At 34.9% G+C, this 26,417-nt stretch overlaps 1 protein-coding gene across 8 annotated transcripts in view; it reads left to right on the top strand.

Annotated features, from left to right (window-relative positions):
- The window catches only part of DDHD1 (DDHD domain containing 1), a 105,496-nt gene that overhangs the window by 33,908 nt on the left and 45,171 nt on the right, over positions 1-26,417 (top strand). For 4 of the 8 annotated variants that reach the window (XM_003408629.4, XM_023546171.2, XM_003408630.3 and 1 more), the window contains 4 exons: positions 4,913-5,041; positions 6,264-6,411; positions 16,842-16,948; positions 23,568-23,674. In XM_003408629.4, coding sequence (XP_003408677.1) covers positions 4,913-5,041; positions 6,264-6,411; positions 16,842-16,948; positions 23,568-23,674 — 491 coding nt within the window. Of the gene's footprint in view, positions 1-2,644; positions 2,747-4,912; positions 5,042-6,263; positions 6,412-16,841; positions 16,949-23,567; positions 23,675-26,417 lie in introns of all 8 variants that reach the window. The other 4 variants (XM_023546168.2, XM_023546167.2, XM_023546169.2 and 1 more) reach the window with 2 other exon arrangements.

Here is a 26,417-nt window from a genome sequence, read left to right as displayed (position 1 = left end):
CAGACATTATATTTGTTATGGAATATTTTGAATATACATTTACGTGTTGAGATGTGACATTTAATTTCGAAGATTATGGGGAATTTTGCTGTACATTTGAAAATTATAACTGGCCTTAGGAAAGAATTTTTACAGTCTAACAAGCCACCATTATCAAGAAAACAACTCAAACTTACCACATGTGTAAAGATGAAAAATATAAATCTTTTGATTATTTTGCTTTTTACCTCCACGCTTCTGAAATTTCACATTTCATTAGTTTGAGAAGGAAAATACCTTTTCCACCTAAATTTTTTCACATGTATATAATGAAGCCTTGTCTCTTCCTATTGTCAGAAGATTTGTAATGTTTCCATGTGCAAAGAGTACTGTGCTAGGCAATTTTGTGGAAGAAATAGGAAAGAAAGAACAGAGGAGCAAAAAACAGATGGGACAAAGAAAAAATAAATGGGAAAATGATAGACCTAAATCCAACCATATCAATAATTACAGTGAATATAACTGTGTAAGACTTTAATACATAAAAGTATATCTTAATATTAGCATTTAACAAATTAGCATTTCGGTTGCATTTTGAATTCATGTGTACTTTTGTGCATACTATATAAGAATTTCTAACTAAAGCTATAGGGTCACTATGAGTCAGAATCGACTAGATAGCACTGGGTAACTAAAGCTTAAAAAAGAAAAACTAAATAATGCTTTCTAGCACTTAAATTTCCTTTAACAGCGTTCCCTATTTGACGAATAGTAGCACTTTTTTTTCTCTGCTATAGTTATAATAATATCCCTAATTCTGTGGTTTGGATTAAGAATTCCTTAAATTTAAGCTCTCTAACCGTGCTACAGGATGCGTAATAAATAAATAACTTTCCAGTGAAAATAAGAATTAAATTTCAAAAGAAGTTAAAGAACCGTGTCTATTTAATTTTGTGAAAATGTCTAAGTAAACATGCTTCTCTGTTTTTAGTATATTGGGTGTTTGTCTTTTTTAATCCTTAAATTATACTATGCCTTTAGAAAGAAAAACCTCTCATTTTTGTAACTTCACTAGCTTTCTGGAAGTGTGTGCATAACTTTAAAATGTGGTCAAATGGTCCATATGTTTCCCGTTAGTGTTTTTTTTTTTTTTTTTTTTTTAGTAAATGTAGAATCAGTCCATACGGATTGACAAAACCTACTAGATTGTCAAAACCTAGTTTTTGCTTCTTTGGGTGGTAAAATTTCAAGTCTGTGCCAGTTTGATCTACTTTGATACGTTAGCAGCTTTTTCCTAATGAATTCTTTGTTTAAAAATGTTTAATTTAAATAGTAGACCTACTCCTCAGTAACTGACCAGAAGGCACATGAAAGAAGAAACATTTTCAGTGAAGAAAATTGCTTCAGTTGTTATTTTCCACCTCTCTGTGGCATTGAAATGTTTTTATAATCCTGATGTAAAAACTCAGCTTTTAGTCATAGCCTATAGTCTTTTATAGCTGTCTGATTACGTATAGGTATTTTAGAGTGCCTTGTAAGCATTTTCAAATCACTTTATTACACAAATCTTTGCATATCATTCATATATATGCAAAAGATTTGTTATATCTCTGGTACCGTACAGTAGGAATTAACTCTTCGTATTCGAGCAGCATTTAACCTTTGAATGTCACATTCACATAGAAGGGAGTGAGGATGAAAATCAAACATATTAGAATGTAAATTTAAACTAAACCATAAAGCTTCTATTCTATAGTTCATTGGAAAATTGACTTGTAAGGATGTATTTCAAGTAGATTTTTAAATAGGTCCTTACTTAAAATTGTAAAGAAATTTATTGATGTATAACTAGTAAAATTTGACAGACAAAATGTTGACTTTAAGGTTATCTACTGATTTGCCAAATACCAAGTCTATGCCTGGCTTTTACGTTGTCTGTTTCATGCTTAAAAGATGTCATAGCATACATTTTTACCAATGACATTTTTTCCATTATTTTATCATTAATAGATCTTCAGTTAACAGTAGAACTTGCCATTTTTTTTTTTTTTTAGTTGAAATTTCATTTTTAAAAGTCTTTTAACAACTTGAACAGAGTTGTTAGAAGAATATTTCATTTCTTTGGGAAAGGCTCCATTATACATCAGTAATAAAAAATCATCTAGAAGAATGTATGCTGTGGTATCGTCTCAGGAAAGATGTATTAGGTGTTTAAAATGTTTATTGCATTTTTGATTGGTACATCAGATGTCGACTATGTTGTAGTCCTAAATTTGGTGAGAGTAAATAACCTTATTTTTGTGAAAATAGGGTTTATAAATCTCTTAAGTGCTCAAAACTGCTATGTTTTTGTTTTAATCTGTGTAAAGACATTAAATGTGATAATCAATCTTTAACTGATAAATTTAGATATCATTTGCCTTTTTTTCTTTCAGTAAAAGTAGAGCATATATTTGATAAACATTAAAAATGTTTTACTACAAAAAAGAATTTTGCTAAAAAATGTTTTGCTTACTGGTTTTTAATTAGAAATTATATAAATAAAGCATTTAGAATAATGTTTGTCAAATACAACTCGTTTTTAAAGTTAATACTGCAACAAAAAGGCAAAATGACAAACCTCATTTAAAAATTACTTTGAAGCTCAGTGTTTTTGCTCTCTTAGTTGTCTACCACCTCCCTCCCTTCTCCCTCCCTTCTCTGTTCAAATGGAGAGGATATAAGGAGAGTACAGATGCGACAGGTCTTAAAAGAAAGCGTTACCAAGGTACAGTAATTGTAGTTTTAGTTCTCCATGTAGTCGTATTTCTAAGTATAGCAGTTATTTTGCTATGAAATGTGTTGAAAGACTGTGTTTAAGTCATAGAAATTAGTTTTTTTAATATATCCATTATGCTATTTTGCTTCGCTTTACTTAACTATAACTGTGTATAAACATTTATAAATATTGTACATAGCCAATGTTAAAATGATGAACCTTAAACAGTATATATTGTAGTGGGCGATTTAGGGAAGAACAAAATTTCGTTGGCTCCTCTCTAAATATCTTGGTCGTATAGTTTCAGTGAACTAATTGTAGTTCAGCAACAATTAAATGTATGTTGCTCAAAAGTATTTTAACCAAAATGTGGTTTAGAAACTGGTTTAAAATAAAAACAGTGTCGTGCATCAGACAGGAAATTAGAAAAGTAATTTTAAACTCTTGGAAAAGATTTAAAAATTTATGAAAAGTTCATTTTTAAAAAGCTGAGTTTGTACATTGCTTTCTTTGGAACTTAGATATTACTAATGTTTGTTATGTTAATTGCTTCTTGGTCTTATGTTCAGTGTTAGTACTGTACCCTGCAGGTTAGTAAAATTTGAGTTGATTTTTCATAAATTTTTGAAATTACATTTGTAGTATAACTAAAAAGTAGTACATTTTTCCCATAGAGGGTTTACTTCTCTGTGTACTAAGTTTAGATAAAAATGTTTCAGTGGTCTTAGATCTTGACTAGAGCCATATCCTTTTATGTATATACCTTGAGGTTATTTTCAACCTGTTTTTTAATTTTCTAGAGGAAAGTTTATTCATTTTCATATCAGAAAAGTTAGACTGTGGTATAGTTCTGCCAGTAACTAACTTTGGGAGAAGTCACTTTGTATCTCTATCTTTAGATAAAAAGAGGGGGAGGGTAATATTTGCCATAAGAGGATTTTAGGAAAATGAATCAGGCATAGTGATTAGAAGATGCCTGGTTTTCTGAAGATGGGTATGTGAGTTTTTCTAACCTGTATAAGAGGTATAGAAGAGAAGTTAAAAGCATTCAGAATACAAAAACAAACAAATTATGAACTGGTGGATGGCATTGTCTCAATTAATTGCTTCCACAAACATTATTATTGAATGCTATGCTGTTTGCTAGGCATTGTGCTGGTGTATTGTGCTTGGTGCTAGGGATAGAAAAATGATTAAGACACAGCCCCTGACCTCAAGGAGCTTATGTATTCCTAAGTATATAGGTTTGTTTGTTTGTTTGTTTTTAAGAGCTCCTTTTCACAAAGCATACCCCAACCTCAGTAATAGAAATTAATAACCATACTGTTCTGAATATCATGGTAGAAAAAAAGTTCTTTTATTTTTGTATTATTAAAACATCTTCCAAGGTTGGATTTCTGCTGTGGTGAGCAATACCCAGTAATAATTGGCTTTAATATGCATTCCAAAAATGCCTTATATTCTAATAAACTAGATTATTCTCTTCCTAGTTTAAAGGTAATTTTTTCCAAGTCTTAGTTTGTCTTGAAGTGAGCAGAATTTTCACAAAGATTTCAATATATTTAGTAAAATCAACAGAAGAATGGAACTTAAGTGTCGAAGCTATTGAGAACTATCAAGTAGTTTATATCCCTTAAACCTAAGAAATGGTCAAATCACCTAGGAAAGCAGTTCTTTAATAATCAGCACACATATTAATTATGTGTTACAGGTTAAAATTATGGTAATTCATCCAGTCATGTAGATAAGTACAGGTAATTTTAGTCAATCTATGTTATTTTTACAAGTTGTCATCCCCTGTAGCATGGTTTATCATTTATAAAGTCCCTATCCATTACTTACTGCGTAGTGGTTAAGTGCTACAGCTGCTAACCAAAGGGTTGGCAGTTCGAGTCCACCAGGCGCTTCTTGGAAACTGTACAGGGCGGTTCTACTCTGTCCTGTAGGGTCGCTATGAGTCGGAATCGACTCGACGGCACTGGGTTTGGTTTGGTTTTTGGTATCCATTACTTGCATCACATAAATATGTTTCAGTGAAATAGTTTTCTATTGAACTGAGTTAAAAATCTAAGTTGAATTAGATAATATTGATTCAAGAATTTGTGGACCGTAATTTTCCACACAAATGAAATTTGTTTTGAAACCCTTCAAATTAGTTTTTCCTTTTTGTAACAGCTATTCATAGTTTCAAGTTGAGTCGAAACCATGTGGACTGGCACAGTGTTGATGAAGTGTATCTTTACAGTGATGCAACAACATCTAAAATTGCAAGAACAGTTACTCAAAAACTGGGGTTTTCTAAAGGTAATCATTGTATATTATTTTAGTTTGTCAAAATTTTGGGAATCTGACTTTTGTCTTATACATTCAAAATAGACTATACAAATTCTATTTTTAGTATATTTTAAATACGTATTAAATTTACTAGCAGTTACTGTCCTGTTAAATGAAAATTTTATTAAGCTGATTGAGTTGACATGGATTCATCAATAAATATGTATTTAGAATGATCTGACAAGATTAATAAATACCTTTATACTTCTAAAAGCACAAAAGCAGTCAAGCTGAAGCAGTGATGTGAAAATAAAACATGGCGATTCATAGTGTCAAGAAAGAAAAATACTGTAATTTTCCCACCAGATGTGGAGGTCATTGGTGACTTTAAATGTGTTGATGGAGCAGAAGCCAGATTGGCATGGGTTGAAGCTTAAGTAGAGGGTGAGGAAATGGAGGCAGTTAGAACAGACAACTCTTTAAAGAAGTTTGACTGAAAGAAAAGAGATAGAGGATGGTGTGTGGGGAAAATGTGAGAGCATTATCAAAAAAATTTTATTTTTATTATGTCTGATATAATTTTTTTACTATCCCATTTTGTATTTTAATTTCTTTGATAACAAATGTACTTGAATATCTTTTATATGTTTATTAGTTATATTTTTTATTTTGTGAATTGTCTGATCATATCTTTAATCTACATTGCTATTTGAATGGTTATCTTTTTATTTTTTGATTAGTAAGCTCCCTTTGAATGTGTAGTTGATTAACTTATTGTGTGTCATGTTTTGCAAAAATTTCCCCAGTTTGCCATTTTTTTTCTTGGTTTCATAGTAGTTTTTAAATTGTTTTTATACAGCCAAACATACACCAATTCAGTAGTTTCTACATGTACAGTTTAGTGACATTGATTACATTCTTTGAGTTCTATGCCCATTCTCGCCCTCTTTTTCTGAAGTGTTCCTCCCTCATTCATAGTATTATTTAATGGGGAAGTTTTTAATTTTTATGTATCCAGTTCATCCTTTCTTCCTTATCTTTTCCCTATGAGTTCTGGCTTTGGTGTCATGTCAAGTTCAGCATTTTATATCAGAGCCAATCAATATACATTATTTTATAGATTTTATATCCCATCCCCACTCAAATTTTTTCTCAGTATTCCTTTTGCTTCTTTTTTTCTTTCAACATATTGTGAAAATGCTGCTGTTTCTCAGAATAAAATATTAAACTTAGAATCATAATTTTTCTACAGCATCAAGTAGTGGGACCAGACTTCATAGAGGTTATGTAGAAGAAGCCACATTAGAAGACAAGCCATCACAGACTACCCATATTGTATTTGTCGTGCATGGCATTGGGCAGAAAATGGACCAAGGAAGAATTATCAAAAATACAGCCATGTGAGTTCTTTGATGAATACATTCTAAATCTGTATATATTCTTCTAAATCTGTATATATTCTATAGTCTAGAATCCAAACTTTTGTCCATGCTATAGCAGATAGTAACAGAGGGTTTACTCATTCTACCACATGCTTCCCTAGTGCCAACTAATTTATATCTCTTTAAGTATAGATCAAGTTTCTGGACAAATTTTAAGAGTAATTATATCTAGATGATTTTATTGTTGTTTGCTTGATCCCCCACCCCCAGCACACACGCAGTTTGGAGAAAGGCCTAAGAAATCATTTTTTAACTTAGTATATTAAGTTAATTTATATCGAACTAAGATTGAAAACAAGAAAAAGATCTAGTTTTAAGTTTGTATTTTACTCTGTGAACTATAGATACTGAGAGTACTGCAAAGTTGCATAACTCTGGAAAAGCTAAAAATTGTTTAAATTGCTAGTTAGCAGCTTAAGCTGTGCAATTAATTGCTACCAGAGGAAATTAAACAGTGGAGCACATGTCAGGCAGGTTATTTACCTCATTAACTTATTTATACTCAACTTTATTCAAATAATTGTTAAGATGTTATTGTGTGTGATTGTTGTTTTACAGAAATGTAAAGAGTTGTGTTATAAGGGAGTATTAGGATATTAAGATTTCCACAGATTTCTCTCTGAACTAGCAACCAATATAAAGAAAATTCTGATCAGTTACAGATTTATGATATGATGAGAACAAACCAGTTGCAGGTGAGAAGCAGTTTAACTGGCACTGAGGTTTCAAATAAATGTGTTTCTTGAGTCTTTATAAGGCACCAATACATGATACCATGAACTATATCCTCAATAACATCTCTATAATAATATGATGATGTTTTGTTTCATTTTTTAGTGACATCCTTAATACCAGCTGATGGAATAAAGTAAAATTCATCTTAAACAAAAACATTTTGTCAGAGGCTGCCAAGCTACCCTGATCCTTGTCAATCTCCATAGCTCGTATTACAGGAGTTGCTTCTCTCTAATCCTGATTTTATTTTTGATGAGTTCTACATTATTTCCCATAATACTGAAATTCTTCTGTCAGGAGGCATGTTTTTTGCTTGGATATCTGGGAACCTAAGAGCTAGGTTTGGTGGCATGTTCTCTCTGGAGCCATTGGTAAATGAGAATGTATCTCTTTGATTTGGGCTAGGAAAACTTAAGCCAAAAAGAGGATTTAGTAACTCAATCCCACCCTATAATCAGGTAGAAGTTGGCTTCATTACAACTGCAGAGAGAGTGATATAGCCACAGATAAAAATCAAGAACTATTATTGGAAGTAGAGTGGTTGAATTAAAGGTAACTCAAAAAAAAAAAAGTTAAGGTCCACTGCAAGGAGGTTTGCCATCATTTCTTCGGTTGTTGTTGTTGTTGTTAGGAGCCATCAAGTCAGTTCCGACTCATAGCAACCCTGTGTACCACAGAACAAAACACTGCCTGGTCCTGCGCCATCCTTATAATTGTTGTTATGCTTGAGCCCATTGTTGCAGCCACTGTGTCAGTCCATCTCATTGAGGGTTTTCCTCTTTTCCACTGACCCTGTGCTTTAACAAGCACGATGTCCTTCTCCAGGTACTGATCCCTCCTTAAAACATGTCCAAAGTATGTAAGACGCAGTCTTGCCATCTTTGCTTCTAAGGAGCATTCTGGTTGTACTTCTTCCAAGACAGAGTCAGAGTCAGGTTAATTCGATGGAAAAGTCCCCATCAGAGTTATATTCAAACAAAAAGAAATTCTGCTTAATGATAGGAACATCAAGATTTCCTACCCTTTCCCTGCTTTCTACTATTCTTAAGGTAGTTGTCTAGGACAGTGAAGAAGGTAAAATTCATTTCATCCTTGTCAGTGCCATTCTGAAGCTTATTCGCACTCATGAGCTGATTTATAAGACTGCAGTTGAAATAAACAAGGTAGACTAAGGGGTTACCACACTCCACTCCACTGGCAACCTTCTGTTTTCTGAGGATGTCTTGAAATCAGGTCTCAGATGCCTTGAAATAGAGTTTTTTTCCTCCCCTTTTATCTTATTTTAGTAAATTTGCTAATGAATTTAAACTTATTTTAATCACTTTTGTTCCAGCATAGCATGATTTTATTTACATAGGTTGAAAGTTTATAGACAGTTTTCTGGGAGTATCAGAATTGGGTTACTAAAGGGATAAATACATTTAAAATATAACTGGATTTACTTGTTACAGAGTTTTAGTGCAAGGGAGGTCTTCTTTGAAATTATATATCTAATGCCATAAATTAGTAATTTTTAAACTGTGATTTTTGGAAGAATATAAAGAGAATTTCAATTAAACATGTCAGGTCAGACATAAAAGCTTATCCTACTCCCTCCTGAAACCTCACTAAAAATGATAGCAAAGAAATTTTAAAAAGAAAAAAGGCATGCATCTGTAAGTACAGAAAGAATGGAAGAAGAGACAACAGCAGACATTGTCAAAGGCTTATTTTTTTAAATAATCATTCACATTGTTCATCAATTCAAGAAAATATAAAAATATATAGAGTGAAAATGCTGACTTTCAACCTTGTTCCCATTTTTCCCTTTTTACTCCTTGTCTTTGCGTCTCAAAACAGTTATTAATTTATCTCCTTCCAGAGTTTCTTTAGACAAGTGTAAATTTTTCTACACAAAAGGTGGCATAATACACATACTGTTATGAGCCTTGCCTTTTTGTTTAAAAAAATATATCTTGGAGATTATTACTTACGATTTCTATTTCCCTCCCTTCTCTCTCTGTATATTTTAGTACTATTAAGTTTATGAACTGATTTTTCTAATTGAGAAGAATCATAAAGACATATTTTTTCAGAGCTATTTAATTATCCTTAGTTGGATAGGAATTCACAGATGCTGTTAATCTCTTCCCTTTTCAAAATATGAATTAAACATGCATTGCTCAGCAGGAGAACATGTAAATTTAATAACCTTATAACCCATTGCCATTGAGTCGACTCCAACTCATAACAGCCCCTACAGAGTAGGACTGCCCCACAGGTTTTCCAAGGCTGTAAATCTTTACAGAAGCAGACTGCTACATCTTTATTCTGCAGAACGGCTGGTGGGTTTGAACTGCCGATCTTTCAGTTAGCAGCCAACCGCTTAACCACTGTGCCACCAGTTTTGTGCATGTCAGTACAGCTGCACAATAATAGACCATAGTCTGAGCTGTAGTAGAATGTTTTTAAATCATTCTCTTTTCTCATTGGTCTCTGTGTTTCTCATGTAGTGAAGACTGACAAACTTAGGAAATGTATTTTAACCATTTTTGGTAAGGCACATTTGGGAAGGTAGCCACAAATCAGTCAGTCCGTCCGTCCGTCCGTCCGTCCGTCCGTCCAGTCAGTCCAGTCAGTAAGTCAGTCTTCCTCCCTCGCTGTTTTCTTTCATCTGTCCTTTTTTTTCCCTTTCGTTTTTTTAAAAATGGTTCATAAAACAGAAAAATAACTAATTGCCTAATCAGCATCTACTTATGTGACCATGTCAAAATTAGGGTGGTGAGCTGATAGATTTGAGGATTATGTGAGCTTGCCCTAGAAAAGGACAGTTTTAAGCAGACATGGTATTTCTCAGTTCATAACTCAAAATCAGTATTTCTTAACCTTGACACTATTAACATTTTTTGGCCAGATAATTCTTTGTTATTGGGGGCTGTCTTGTGCATTGTAAAATGTTTAGCAGCATCCCTGGCCTCTCCCCAACTAGATTCCGATACAGTCCCCTGATTGTGACAACCAAAATCGTGTCTACACATTGCCAAATGTCCCTATTTTGGAGGGGCAGTGGAGGTTTGCCCACAGTTGAGAATCACTAGACTAAATGAACTTTTTTTTTCTTTTTTGATAAATTCATTCAGTATCATACATACTACTTTCTAATTATTACACCACAATGAAATATGTGAGTATTATACAGCAAAGATGAGTAACTGGCTAGAAAAATATTAGAAATTTTAAATATGTTCCTTCTTGCATATACTCATATTTGTCAAAAGGGAAGCATTTGAAAAGATGGCAAAGAAGCTTAAAAAGTATATTTGTAACCATGATTTGAGTGTTTGCTGTGAACAAGGAGCTTTTAGGCTTTGTGAGTAATAAAGAGATCTGAAGTTTTGACTATTGTCATTACATCATTATGATAAGGGAAGCAAATTTTTTTTTTTTTTTTGCAACCTAGAATCTGTTTAGACTTTTAAAATGGCAAATTGGGGGCTATGCAATCAATAAAATATCAGTATATTTTAAATTATGCCTTTTAAAATATGCTGGATATGGAGAAAGATAGACATTTTAACAATAGTGTTGGAATAACTAGATAGCCATATGGAAAAAAAATAAAACTGAACCCGTTCCTCACACTGGGATAAACTTGAGCTGGATCACATTTAAATGTAATAATTGAAACCGTGCAGGTACTAGGAATTTAAGAAGTCGATGAGGAGAGAGGGCAATTCCTCTGTACCTTGGGAATAGAGAAAACTATGACTTGATCCAGAAGCAATAAGGGAAAATATAATTATTATATCATTAAAAAAATACGCTATCACAAAGAAAGAAAAATATGTACAACTTTATATCACAGATAAAGGATTAATATCCCTAATATATAAGGAATTCTTTTTCTTTTCTTATTGTGCTTTAAGTGAAAGTTAAAGCACAATAAAAAAGTTTACAATTCAAGTCAGTTTCTCATACAAAAACTTATATACTCATTGTTATGTGACCCTAGTTGCCCTCCCAACAATGTGACAGCACATTCCTCCTCTCCACCCTGTATTTCCCATGTCCATTCAGCCAGCTCCTGTCCCCCTCTGCCTTCTCACCTCACCTCCAGACAGGAGCTGACCACATAGTCTCATGTGTCTACTTGAGCTAAGAAGCACACTCCTCACCAGTATCATTTTATGTTTCATAGTCCAGTCTAATCTTTGTCGGAAGTGTTGGCTTCGGGAATGGTTTTAGTTCTGGGCTAACAGAGAGTCCGGGGGTCATGTCTTCTGGGTTCCCTCCAGTCTGTCAGACCATTAACTCTGGTCTTTTTACTAGAATTTGAGTTCTGCATCCTGCTTTTCTCCTGCTCCATCAGGGATTCTCTGTTGTGTTCCCTGTCAGGGCAGTCATTGATGGTAGCCAGGCACCATCTAGTTTTTCCGGTCTCAGGCTGATGTAGCCTCTGACTATGTGACCCTGTCTCTTAGGCTCTTATTTTCCTTTTGTCTTTGGTGTTCTTCATTTTCCTTTGCTACAGGTGGGTTGAGAACAATTGATGTGTCTTAGATGGCCACTTGCTAGCTTTTAAGACCCCTGACGCCACTCACTAAAGTGGAATGCAGAACGTTTTCTTAATACATTTTGTTATGCCAGTTGACCTAGATGTCCCCAAAAACCATGGTCCCTAGGTCCCCGCCCCTGCTACTCTGTCCCTCAAAATGTTTGGTTGTATTCAGGAAACTTCTTAGCTTTTGATTTAGACCAGTTGTGCTGACTTCCCCTGCATTGTGTGCTGTCCTTGCCTTCAACCTAAGATAATTCTGGTCTACTCTGTGGTTAGTGAATTCCCCTCTCCTCCTTCCCCACCCTCATCACCATCAAAGAATGTTTCCTTCTGTGTTTAAACTATTTCTTGAGTTCTTATAATAGTAGTCTCATACAATATTTGTCTTCTTAGAACTGACTATTTTCACTCAGCATAATGCCTTCCAGATTCCTTCATGTTATGAGATGTTTCATGGATTCATCATTGTTCTTTATTGTTGTATAGTATTCCGTCGTGTAAATATACCATAATTTGTTTATCCATTCATCCGTTGATGGACACCTTGGCTGTTTCCATCTTTTTGCTATTGTAAACAGTGCTGCAGTGAACATGGGTGTGCATGTATCTATTCATGTGAGGGCTCTAATTTCTCTAGGATATATTACAAGGAGTGGGATTGCTGGATGGTATGGTAGTTCTATTTCTAGCTTTTTAAGGAAGCGCCAAATCGATTTCCAAAGTGGTTGTACCATTTTACATTTCCATCAGCAGTGTATGTGTTTCATTCTCTCAACAACCTCTCCAGCATTTATTATTTTGTGTTTTTTGCATTAATGCTAGCCTTGTTGGGGTGAGATGGTATCTCATTGTAGTTTTGATTTTCATTTCTCTAATGGCTAGTGACCATGAGCATTTCCTCATGTATCTGTTAGCTGCCTGAATGTCTTCTTTGGTAAAGTATCTGTTCGTATTCTTTCTCCCTTTTTTAATTGGGTTATTTGTCTCTTTGTTGCTGAGATTTTGCAGTATCTTGTAGATTTTAGAGATTAGATGCTGATCTGATTTGCCATAGCCAGAAATTTTTTCCCAGTCTGTAGGTTGTCTTTTTACTCTTTTGGTAAAGTCTTTGGATGAGCATAAGTGCTTGATTTTTAGAAGCCCCCAGTTATCTAGCTTATCTTCTGGTATTAAAAAGATTTCTTAAATAAAGGAAAAAAGTGACCAACCAGTATAGAAAAATGGGCTAAAGATGTGAATAGCCAATGCCAAGAAAAAGACATGCAGATGTCTCCTAACAATATGAAAAGGTGTTCAACCTTGCTCACAAAATGTATGTTAAAATTATACCAAGACAGAGACTGGAGGAACCCCCGAAACTGTGGCCCCCAGACGCACTGTTAACCGAGAACTGAAACCATTCCCGAAACCCGCTCTTTAGACAAAGATTAGACAGGATTATAAGACAAAAAATAACACACATGAGGAATGTACTTCTTAGTTCAATCAGATATATGAGACCAAATAGGCAGCTCCTGTCCAAAAACAGGATGAGAAGGCAGGAAGGGACAGGAACTGGTCTAGTGGACACAGGGAACCCAGGGTGGAAAGGAGTGTACTGTCACATTGTGGGGATTGCAACTAATGTCACAAAACAATGTGTGTAAAAATCTTTGAATGAGAAATTAACTTGAGCTGTAAACTTTCCCCTGAAGAGCAATTAAAAAAAAGAAAAATCGAATGGAAGAAAAACACATCATCTCACAACTCATTTTGAATCTGAAGTATTTGTTTAGATACCCTTATTTTGTTAACCCTATGCCAATCTGTTGTTAATTTATGAGTGTGTGTGTGTATTTTCCTGTGATTGAAACTAACTGGCATTATGCTACATGTTTGCTTATTACATATCTTGCCAAATAAAATGTTAGGGTCCATTAAAAAAAAAATCACACCAAGATACCATTTCTTGACTTTCAGATAAGCAAAAAATTAAAAAGTTTGACAGCGTACTCTTTTGCCCAAGCTGTAGGTAATAGGCAGTCTCACACTGATAGTGGAACGCAGTGGAAGACAATATGGTAATATCTATCAAAATTACATACATATTTACTTTTCAACTTCTAGGAATCTATCCCAGAGCTAATATCAGCAGAATTATAAAGATATACATATGTATAATGCTATTCATTGCAACATTACTTGTAATAGAAAACTACCCAAATATTCATTGGTAAAAGAATGATTGAATAAACTATGGTTATTTTTTTTTTATTATCCATATGATGGAGTACTGTGAAGTTATAAAAAGCAGTAAGGGAGATCTCTATATACTACTATAGTTCTTCTGTATACTACTATAGTTCTATATACTAATATATTTTTATAATCCGAGAAGCTGGATCGTATGAAGAAGAATGCGGCATCAGAATTGGAGGAAAACTCCTTAACAACCTGCAATGTGTAGATGATACAACCTTGCTTGGTGAAAGTAACCAAAACCCAAAACCAAACCCAGTGCCGTCAAGTCTATTCCAACTCATAGCAACCCTACAGGACAGAGTAGAACTGCCCCATAGAGTTTCCAAGGAGCACCTGGCAGATTGGAACTGCCGACCCTTTGGTTAGCAGCCATAGCGCTTAACCACTACGCCACCAGGGTTGAAGGTGGAGAGAATTTGAAATACTTACCAATGAAGATCAAATACTACAGCCTTCAATAGGGATTACACTTTAACATAATGAAAACAAAAATCCTCACAACTGGACCAATAAGTAACATCATGATAGAGGAGAAAAGATTGAAGTTGTCAAGGATTTCATTTTATTTGAATCCGTAATCAACATCCGTGGAAGCAACAGTCAAGAAATCAAATGACGTATTGCATTGGGCAAATCTGCAAAAGATCTCTTTGAAGGATTCAAAAGCAAAGATGTCACTTTGAGGACTAAGGTGTGCCTGACCTAAGCCATGATATTTTCAGTCATCTCATCTGGATGCAAAAGCTAGACAGTGAATAAGGAAGACTGAAGAAGAATTGATGCATTTAAAGTGTGATGTTGGCGAAGAATATTGAATATACTGGAGACTGCCAGAAGAATAAACAAATCTGCCTTGGAAGAAGCATAGTCAGAATGTTCCTCAGAAGCGAGCATGGCAAGACTTCATCTCACGTACTTTGGACACGTTATCAGGAAGGATCAGTCCCTGGAGAAGGAGAAGGACGTCATGCTTGGTAAAGTAGAGGGTCATCAAAAAATAGGAAGACCCTCAATGAGATGGGTTGACACAGTGGTTGCAACACTGTGCTCAAACATAGCAATGATTTTGAGGGTGGTGCAGAAGCGGGCAGTGTTTTGTTTGTTGTACATAGGGTCACTATGAGTCGGAACTGACTCAATGGCACCTATTAACAACATGGTCCTTATAAAGATTTGCAAAATTGGGAAACCATTAGCTAGACTGATGTTAAAGAGAGAAGACTCAAAGTACTAAAACCAGGAATGAAAAAAGGGACATTATTACCAATCTTACAGAAATAAAAGGATTATAAGAAAATACTGTAAACAATTGTATGCCAGCAAATTAGATAAACTAGGCGAAATAGACAAATTTCTGGAAAGACAAACTACCAAAGTGACTGAAGAAGAAATAGAGAATCTGATTAGACTTAAGACAAGTAAAGATTTTAAATAAGTAATCAAACTTCACACACACACAAAAAAAGGCCAGGACCAGATAGCTTCACTAGCAAATTCCATCAAGTGTTTCAAGAAAAACTAGCACTAATTCTTCAAAAACTCTTTCAAAATACAGAAGGTGGAAGAAAATTTCCCAAATCATTCTGAGATAATTAGTACCAAAATCAGATAAAGACATCACAGAAAACTATAGGCCAGTATTCCTCATGAATATAAATGCAAAAATCCCCAACAAGATAACTGCAAACTGAATCCAGCAACAAAGTAATACTTTAACACCTTGGGCATGCAGTCAGTAAAAGACTCTAGGAAATTGTTGTTGCTGTGTACCGTCAAGTTGATTCCAACTCATAGCGACCCTACTAAAGGACAGACTAGAACTGCCCTAAAGGGTTTCCTAGGCTGTAATCTTTATGGGAGCAGATCATCTGGTGGGTTCGAATCACTGACCTTTCAGTTAGCAGCCTAGCGCTTAACCATTGCACCGCCAGGGCTCCTTTGGGAAACTCTACAGGACCAAGAGAAAAAATTGCAAAACCTGAAAGAGGGACAGGAACCTACAGATTAAAATACACTTAGACATATCAACCAATTATAAATGCGCAGATTCTATTTGGATCTTAGTTCAAATAACTATAAAAAATTGTTTTATGTTATTATAAAATAACATAATCCAATTCAGGAAATTGGACCACTGAACGAGATATTTGCTGAAATTACAGAATTATTAATTTTTGGTGTGACAATAGTACTGAGTGGATTATGTCCTTAGTTTTAGAAATATATATTAAACTATTTATACATGAAATGATGTGTTGCCTGAAATTTGCTTTAAAATCTTATGGGGGACGGATATGACTATAAAAAGAGAGCAAAGGGAGTTTTTTGGGTGATGGAACTGTTCTATATCTTGGTTGTTTTGGTGGTAACCACAAATCTATACATATGTTGAAAGTCACATAAGTGACACCAAAAAGGAGAAACAAAATGTCAATTTTGCTATATGATATCTTAAAAAATATAATTCAGAAGTACATATTATAGAGAGAAAGACTAGGACACTAGATATAAATAAAACGGGCTATAACTTGCCAATATTTAGAGCTGGGTGATGGCACATGGGTGTTCATTATACCATTCTTTCTACCTTTGTATGTATTTGAAATTTTCATAATAAAAAAATTTAAGTGTATAATTACTTATAATATGAAAGATTAGAAATTTTGAAATTCCTATGTGGCAGATTTAGGCAAATAACTTTGAGATTAATGTATTCCAGTGTTGTAAACTATTGCTTAGTGTAGCAGTAATTGAAATATAATTAGAAAAAGTAGAATGTCATAAGGAAATGGAAGTGTTATGATTAAAGACATTTAATACTATATAAATCCATGTGCTAAATTACTCTGAAAAAGTTTTGTTTTTATTTTTTTAGGATGAGAGAAGCTGCAAGAAAAATAGAAGAAAAGCATTTTTCCAATCATGCAACACATGTTGAGTTTCTACCTGTTGAGTGGCGGTCAAAACTTACTCTTGATGGAGGTACATTTTGTTTAAAAACTGAATGATTTAGCCAGTGGCAAATTTTTACTAAGGTAATGTGGAAAATTTTAGAAAACGCTTTTTCCTTGCTGGAAACAAGGTGTCTTCAATTTAGCCGTTTTGAGGTATACTCTTTGTTCTAGATTATTTAAGAAAATAAAAATTGTTGATTTAAAAAATAATTTTATTTACTTATGTCATTTTGGATCACCACATAGATTTCACAGATAGTACTGTTTTCGTGAGTGTCTTTTATGGGTATTTTTGGTGGGGGGCAGGGAATAATGTGGAAGGAACAAAATGTTTTCTGAATCTTTTGACAGAAGAGTGATTTGTCAATACTATAAAAAAAATTGTCCACAATTCCATGTAAGTTTATATTTTCTTCAAAATAGTTTTCCTCCCTATGTTTGGAAGATAAAGTCTCTGGGTTTTTTTTTCTGTTTGTTATATGACTCTTGCATACTCTGGGTTGGTGAATCATAATCTAGCATAGAGAAATTGTATGTATTTAAATAAAATCATTTTTGTTTCATTCCTTAAAGAGCTGATACCAACCAAAATATACATCTCCCTTTACAGAAAGTTGTATCCTCTGAATATTAAAACCACTAAAATAGAATGTTTAGGTTAATTATTTACATAATCTGGGAAATGAGGGAGTTCTACTGGATATATTAGCAGCTTCCATTCATAGAACCTGTACTATGTGCCCAGCACTCTGCTGTGCATTTCACATGGATTATCTCATTTAATCTTTTCACAAATCTATCAGATACTTTATTTTCTCCATTTTACTGATGAGGAAACTAAAACTGAATAAAAAGTGAATTCAGCTCAATTTAGAATAGCAGGCAGAATCCAGGTCTCTATGACACCTGAGCCTATCACAGTGCTAAGCTACCTCCCTGAATGATTTCTCAGAATCCTTCCAGATCTATGATCCTATCTCAGTAGTTTAAATCTAACAGAAAGTTGTGAACTCTGGGGTTTTATTAAATATTAAGTCATTAATTTTGCCCATATTCCTGAGGAGCCTAAGAAATTTATCTGGGTAGGTGGGAAAAGCCCAAAGGACAGTGTTTTAATTACACCAGAACTTTCCATATGAACTGTTGCTGCTGACACCTCTTCTTTGGTTGTTAGCAATTTTTTTCACTCATTACGTATTATCATGCCATTTGGATTTGATAAGCTACAATTGACACTCTTGACTCACGCATTTGTCCCATCTTAGATTTTTTTTCATTATTGTGATGAATATATACACAAAATATTTGCCAATTCAACAGTTTCTACATGTACAATTCAATAGCATTGATTATTTTCTTCATGTTGTGCAACCCCTATCACTATCTTTCTCCTAATTAAGCTGCCACCATTAGCATAAACTCAATGTCCCCCAAGCAAAAACACCCTCTTTCCCCTTAGTTCCAACCCCTGGTAACCACTAATAATCTTTGATTTCTATACATTTGCTTATTTCATATCTGTGAGATAATATAAGATCTGTCCTTTCGTGACTGACGTATTTTGCTCAGCATGTTTTCAAGGTTTATCCATCCTGTGGCGTGTATCGGGACTTCATTTCTCTTTATGGCTGAGTAATATTCCATTCTGTGTATATACCACATTTTGTTTATCCATTCATCTGTTGATGGACATTTAAGTTGTTAAAACATTTTAGCCATTGTGGAAAGTGCAGTGAACATTAGTGTCCATTTTAGATGATTTTCGCACAGTTAGAATTTTGCCTGAGTCAAAAATGCATCATGGACTGCCAGTTCTGAAAACTTTTCAGACTAGATGTTCAGAGACACCTCTTGTTTAGTTCTTTTTTTTCCATTTAAGATTGAAATTGTGGTAAAGTAATGAAATTCCTTTCAGAGTGCTGTGCCAGAGAATTAAGCAAGACCAGAGTTTTTTTTTCTCTCTTGAGGGTCTGGGTTTAATAAACCACAAGCACAGGGAACAGAAGACGAAGCCTGTGACCTAGGCGTGTTCAGAATTCGGATGAGCAACCCCAGTGTAATACTAGAATACCTGAAAGGTGGCACCTTTGGTGGGTACTAGGAAAAAAAAGTTCACCCCACAGTGGATGACAGTAAAGATATATGCTTCATTTGGTCTTGGATCTTGGGAGGACAAGAAAGAACAGAATGATATCTGAGGATTCCTAATGACAAGCTTGCACTTACTTGGGCCAGAATCTTCCTACCTGTGAAAGCCAAATACTTTAAAATGGTCCCAGACAGTTGTATCCTTAGGCACCTGGCCGAAGCAAACACAGATCCTTCAAGAACGCATTTTTAACCTCAAGCTTCATAGATTTCCTATAGATGAGATTCCGGGGAGAATGAATTCATAATTGAATACAGAAGAAAACAAGTCACTATGAGCAAGAGTCTATAGAAACTACAAACTACATAATCTGATCTACAAAGGCCACATGTCTTAGGTCATCAGACACAAAAGATCTATTTAATGTATTCAAAGAGGCATTATTATAAAAGGATCCATTCACCAAGGAAACATAACAATCTTAAATGTATATGCTCCTACTAAGAGAGCCTCAAAATACCTGAAGCAAAAACTCAGAAACCTGAAAGGAGAAATGGACAAATTCATAATTGTACTAGCATACTTTTAATACTCCAGTCTCAGTTACAGATTAAAATTAGCAAGGATATAAAAGCACTGAACAACATCATCAAGCATCTAGGTCTAAGTGATAGCTATAGAATATCCCATCCAACAACTGCAAAGTACATAATCTTTTCAAGTACATTGTTAAACACTCCCCAAGATAGACCTATCCTGTATCATAAAACAACCTTAATAAAAAACTTAAAAACCTGAAATCATGTGAAGTGATTACCTAGGAATAATGGAATTAATCTAGAAATCTGTAGCTAGAAAATCTCCAAATACTTGGGAGTTAAATAGCACACTTCTCAACAATGGGTCAAACAAATTTCAAGGGAGATTAGAAAATATCTTAAGCTGGAGAGAAATGAAAATAAAACACATACCCTGAGACCAGAAGAACTAGATGGAGCCCGGCTACCACTGTCAGCTGTTCTGACTGGGATCACAATAGAAGATCTCAAACAGAGCGGGAGAAAAATGTAGGAAAAAAAAAAATCAAATTCATAAAAAAAATAAAAGACAAGACTTACTGGCCTGAGAGAGACTGGAGGAACCCCTAAGACTGTGACCCTGAGGTACTCCTCTGACTTGGAACTGCAGTCATTCCCAGAAGCCACTTTCCAGCCAAACAACAGACAGGCCTATAAAATAAACAGTAACACCCAAAAAAGAACATGCTTCATAGAACAAACAATTATGTGAGACCAAAAGGGTAACATTTGCCCAAGAGTAAAGATGAGGAGGCAGGAAGGGGTAGGAAAACCAGAAGAAATGGGGCACCCAGGTAGAAATGGGGAGAGGGCTGGCACAGTATGAGAATTGCAACCAGTGTCATGGAACACTTCGTATACAGTTTGTTGAAGGAGAAACTAATTTTCTCTGTAAACTTTCACCTAAAACACTATAAAATATTTTTTAAAAATACAACATATAAAACTTTGTGAGGTGCAGCTAAAGCAGTGCTTACAGGGAAATATATAGTATTAAGTGCTTATGTTAAAAAAAATAAAAGGTCTCAAATCAGTAAGCTTCCACCTTAAGAAATTAGGAAAAAAATATATATGCCAAAATAAACCGAAAGCAAGCAGAAGGAAGAAAGTTTAAAGACAAAGAATCATTTAAATTGAAAACAGAAAAGCAGTAGAGAAAATAAATGAAACCAAAAGCCGATTCTTTGAAAATATCAATAAAATTAATGAATCTCTAGAAAGAGTGTTCATGGGGAAAAAAGAGAAGACGCAAATGACCAACGTCGGGAAATTAAAAAGGAGTTGTCACTGTAGACCCCACAGATATTTAAAAGATATCATTTATATGACACTCTGGAAAAGCTTGAAATTATAGGACCAGAGAACAAATTAGTGGTTGTCAGCAGTTAGAAGGTGGGGAATAGTGTTTGACTTAAAAAGGACACCGTGTGGGGGTTTTTTAGGGTGATGGAATTGTTCTGTATCCTGACTGTGGTAGTGGTTACTCAATCTATGCATTAAAAAGAAACCATTTTACTGTATATAAATTTTTTAAATAATAATGTATCTAGCAAATACACAGACATCATGATGCTCGTTGGTAGTGAAAGGCTAAAAAAAGAACAAGCTAAGGATGCCTATTCTTACACTTAAACTTTATCCTTGAAACAAGAAAAAGAAATTATAACGATTGAAAACCAAACCCACTGCCGTCAAGTCGATTCTGACTCATAGTGACCCTATAGGACAGAGTAGAACTGCCCCGTGGAGTTTCCAAGGAGCTCCTGCTGGATTTGAACTGCTCACCTTTTGATTAGCAGCCGTAGCACTTAACCATTATGCCACCAGGGTTTCCAAAGATTGAAAAAGATGTTTTTATTTGCAAATTATATGGTTGTCTATATAGACTATACAAAAGGATCTACAGAAAAATTAATCAAATTAATAATTTGTCAAGATTGTAAAATAGATCTGTTTATGAAAGTAATTACATTTCTACATGCCAGCAACAAACAGAAAGTGCCATTTTTAAAAAAGGTACAGTTAAAATAGCATCAAAAGTAAAAGGTCCCATGGTTTGCGGGGACTTCTAAGTCAATTGGCAAAATAATTCTATTATGAAAACATTCTGCATCCCGCTTTGAAATGTGGCGTCTGGGGTCTTAAATGCTAACAAGCGGCCATCTAAGATGCATCAATTGGTCTCAACCCACCTGGATCAAAGGAGAATGAAGAACACCAAGGTCACACGATAACTAAGAGCCCAAGAGACAGAAAGGGCCACATGAAGCAGAGACCTACATCATCCTGAGACCAGAAGAACTAGTTGGTGCCCAGCCACAACCGATGACTGCCCTGACAGGGAGCACAACAGAGAACCCCTGAGGGAGCAGGAGAACAGTGGGATGCAGACCCCAAATTCTCACAAAAAGACCATACTTAATGGTCTGACTGAGACTAGAGGAATCTCGGCGGTCATGGTCCCCAAACCTTCTGTTGGCCCAGGACAGGAACCGTTCCCGAAGACAACTCATCAGACATGAAAGGGACTGGACAGTGGGTAGGAGAGAGATGCTGATGAAGAGTGAGCTATTTGTATCAGGTGGACACTTGAGACTGTGTTGGCATCTCCTGTCTGGAGGGGGGATGGGAGGATAGAAAGAGTTGGAAGCTGGCAAAATTGTCACAAGAGACTGGAAGGGCTGACTTATTAGGGGGGAGAGCAAGTGGAGGACGGAGTAAGGTGTATATAAACTTATATGTGACAGTTTGACTTGATTTGTAAACGTTCACTTGAAGCTCAATAAAAGTTAATTAAAAAAAATAATAAAAGGTCCCTAGAAATAAATACTAGTGTGTTTTGTAGAAATAAATATAATAAAAGATACATGTTTTTATTAAAAATGAAAAAACTATTAAATACAACTTAAATAGATACGCCATTTTCTTAGGATGTTTCATTATCCTAGCGATGTCGTTTCTCCAAAATTAATCTATAAATTCCATGCATTTCCAATCAAAATCCCAATAGGTTTTTCATGAAACTTGGTAAGCTGATTCTAAAATAATTGTAGAAGAGCAAAGGGCCAAAAATAACCAAGGGGGGATGGAGATGAGAGTCATGTCCTACTGGAGAGCCAGATTATATTATGTGACTTTTTGTAATTAAGAAAGTTTAGCATTAGTACAAAAAACCAAAACCAAACCCTTTGCCGTCAAGTAAATTCTGACTCATAGGGATACTATAGGACAGAGTAAAACCACCCCATAGTTTCCAAGGAGCACCTCGTGGATTCGAACTGCCAACCGGCTCTTAACCACTAAGCCACCAGGGCTTCCAGTATTAGTACAGGGCTAGGCAAAGAGACCAGTGCACCAGACTAAAGAGTCTCTAAAAGACCTGTGCGTAGTTTGGAAAACTCGATCTATAACAGAGCTGGCATCATAGATCATTAACAACAGGGTGGCCTATTCTATAAAGAGTGTTGGGTAACTGGTTATTTTTATGAGGAAAAAAAATGGGAATGATCCTTACCCCACGTCCCAGATAGATCTAGGGCATAAATATGAAAGCCAAGACTTTTAAAAATTTTAGAAAAAAATATAGGAGAATATCATAAAGACTTCAGGATAGGAAAGAAATTTTTAAACAAGACATGAAAAACACAACTATGAAGTGGCATATGGATATATCTCATTAGATTGGAAGTAAGAACTTTATCAGTAGATATCTTTTTTATCATAAAAAGAATGAAGAACAAGCCACAAACTGGAAAAAAATGTTGCAGCAGATGTAAGTGCCAAAGGTGGTCTTTTACTGTTTTTTCTCTTGAAATAATCTTCCAGGAAAGAAAGGTCCATTAGACCCAAAGCTAGCCTTGAATATTCAAATGTTGTTAACTTAAAGAGTGGTTATTCAGGGAATGTAATTTTTTTTCACAAGATATTTTTTCTCTAAAACAGATCTTTTGTAAGTTTAAATTTGTTTGTTTTATTTGTAGACACTGTTGATTCTATTACTCCTGACAAAGTACGAGGTTTAAGGGATATGTTAAACAGCAGTGCAATGGACATAATGTATTACACTAGCCCACTTTATAGAGATGAAGTAAGTATCGTGATATCTTGTTGCCGTTGAGTATTTTGGAGTGATAACATATAAATGTCCTGAATTTTAAAAACAAATGGGATATTGCAGGCATCCATTAATCTATAAATACTGGTATTTAATAGTGAATTTGATAGTCTTCAAACTAGCTTTGGGACCCTTAATAAAATGGATAGTCATGAGTGTGGGAGGTGGGTTCGAAAATAGTTATTTGAAGAATATCAGTTTTCTTATATTTGATTAATTATGTTTGTGATTATTGTCCTCACAACAAAGTGTTAGGCACTTGGAAATTTCCTTCAAGTTTTTTTGCAAAAAAAAAAACAACAGACTTTTACTGCCTCATTTCTGTGGTGGTTTCATATCAGCCTCAAGTGGTAGCATTACTGATGCTACACAAATATAACCCTGGAGGAGCTGAGGGGTGAAGGTTTATACGATAGAGTGAGAGCATCTCTACCAAATGCATTGTGTCACTTTATTGGTAAAAGAAAAAGAATTCTGTTTCATAGGAGTAACTAACGTTTGCTAATTGCCTAGCATGTATTAGCTTGTTTAATCTCCATAAAAACCCTGTGAGGTGTAGGTAAGATTACTGTCCTCATTTGAAGGATGAAGAAACTGGTACAAAGCAAGATTCTAGGTACCTCAAGCCAAATCATTATCTCTTCCACGCTGTTTAAAAATTATGAGCTCATTAGAAGGAAAAGTGAAATACCACTGAATGTTGATGATTGGTGTGCCTCCACAGAATTTTGCTTTTTTTTTTTTATGGGTGGAGGACAGCTTGAGATCATTAAGATAAAGGTGAAAGTAGAGGCCAGGGTGTGATATTGTAGAAGCAGTATAGCAATGAACTTTCCAGCCACATTGAGGGAATCTCCACATAGTTTAACAAAACTGGTCTAGGTTTGAAATAGAGCAAAGAGATTTCAGCCTCCTAGAATCTGCCAGAAGTGAGCAATGACTGGTGAATGAACCTCATTTCGTTTTCTTGATAGGCGTATAAAATTGGTAGAATTTAACGCAAATTAGGTATGACTGGTGAATGTTGAGGGAGAGGCAGAGTTGGAAAGTCATTTTGCCAGCCGTCATAGTAAAGATGGGATTAGGCAAGAATCATCAACAGATGCTAAATCTAGGGAAAATTTTTAATGAACAGCATATTTGCATGGTCTTAAAGGGTATCCCTACTGACCACTTATTAGTTAAAAAGGAGAAAATGAGCAGTACCTGTGAGGAACAGGTGGACATCATTTACCTCCAGGTGTGATCCCCTAAGGACATAGCATCACTTACACAGTATTCTGTCTGAAAATATATAGCCTCAATCTAATCCTGAGGAGACAGCAAACACAAAATGAGAACGTTCCGGTGGAGGACTGCACTCATTAAAAATATCAGTATCATAAAAGATAAAAAATGACTGTGGAAAATGTTCTAGAGGAAAGGAGGCTAAAGAGAAATGATGGCTAAATATCTGATCCTAGACCATTTGCTGTACTGAAGGGGCAAATGATATAAAGGACATTATTAGTTCATCTGATAAAATTGAAATATTGATGGTAGATTAGATGAAAGTATTATATCAGTGTAAATTTATGAAGTTTTTACCTATACTTTAATTATGGAAGAGAATATTCCTAGTCTTAGGAAATATACACTGAAGTATTTAGGGATAAAGGACCATGACATATGTAATGTATTCTGAAGTGGTTCCCAGAGTAACGTACGTGTGTGTGTGTGTGTGTTAGAGAATAAATGATAACGCAAATAGAATAAAATTTTATAAAATCTGACCAAACGGTATAGGGATAATATTTCTACTATTTCTAATTTATAACATTTTCTAACTTTGCGATTATTTCCAAATAAAAAGTTAAAATGGAAAGAGAAAAAATAACAAACAACACTTCTCGAGGCCTATCCACTCAAAATTCTGATTCAGTGAGTCTGAGATTAGATTTGTATTTTTAACAGTTCCCCAGGTAATACCATCAGGGAAGTCTGGAAAACACTGCTTCAGGCATTGTGAAGAACAAAAAGGAACAACAACAAAAAAAAAAGTGAGAGGTGTGCAAAAATTGTTCTTGTTTTCAAAAAAGGGAAGTTTATTCTGCAAATTAAAGTCCATTTAGGTTAGTGTTAGGCAGTATTCTAAAAACCCAGAAAACCCAGTGCCTAGAAGATACTATTTAGAAGGTTGGTTTATACTTTCTTAGAAAACTAATGATAAATGATAGCCAGAATGGCTTCATTAGTAATAAGTTATGCCTGGTGAATGATCTTCATTTGTGTTCGTTTGTTTTATAACATTGGTAGAACTGGCAAGTTTTATATCCCAGCACATCTGGCCACAGAAGAAAGATGTGGCAGTCTGCTTCCGTAAAGTTTTAAAGCCTAGGAGGCAGTTCTACCCTGTCCTATAGGGTTGCTATGAGTTGCAGTCGACTTGAAAACAGTGGGTTGGGTTGGATTGGGTTTTTGGTTAGCACATCTGGATTTGAGGCAAGGTCCCATGATATTCTTAAGGATAGTATGGGCAGAGGCAGACTAACAAACTAACAAACTAAGAGAGCCCTTTTTTTCCCCTTTCTGTCTGAGCCTTTGGAGTCAAATTTGAAACCTGCCACTTAACCAGCTATGTGACCTTAGGTCAAATTTCTCACCTTCTCAGCTTCCTCTCTTATAAAATGCTTACTGATGAAGGTTGTCATGAGGATTAAAGATAAAATATATATGA

Source organism: Loxodonta africana, chromosome 10, assembly GCF_030014295.1.
Source record: "Loxodonta africana isolate mLoxAfr1 chromosome 10, mLoxAfr1.hap2, whole genome shotgun sequence".
In the NCBI taxonomy this organism is placed as follows: Eukaryota; Metazoa; Chordata; class Mammalia; order Proboscidea; family Elephantidae; genus Loxodonta; species Loxodonta africana.
This window is presented reverse-complemented; position numbering and strand designations above follow the sequence as displayed.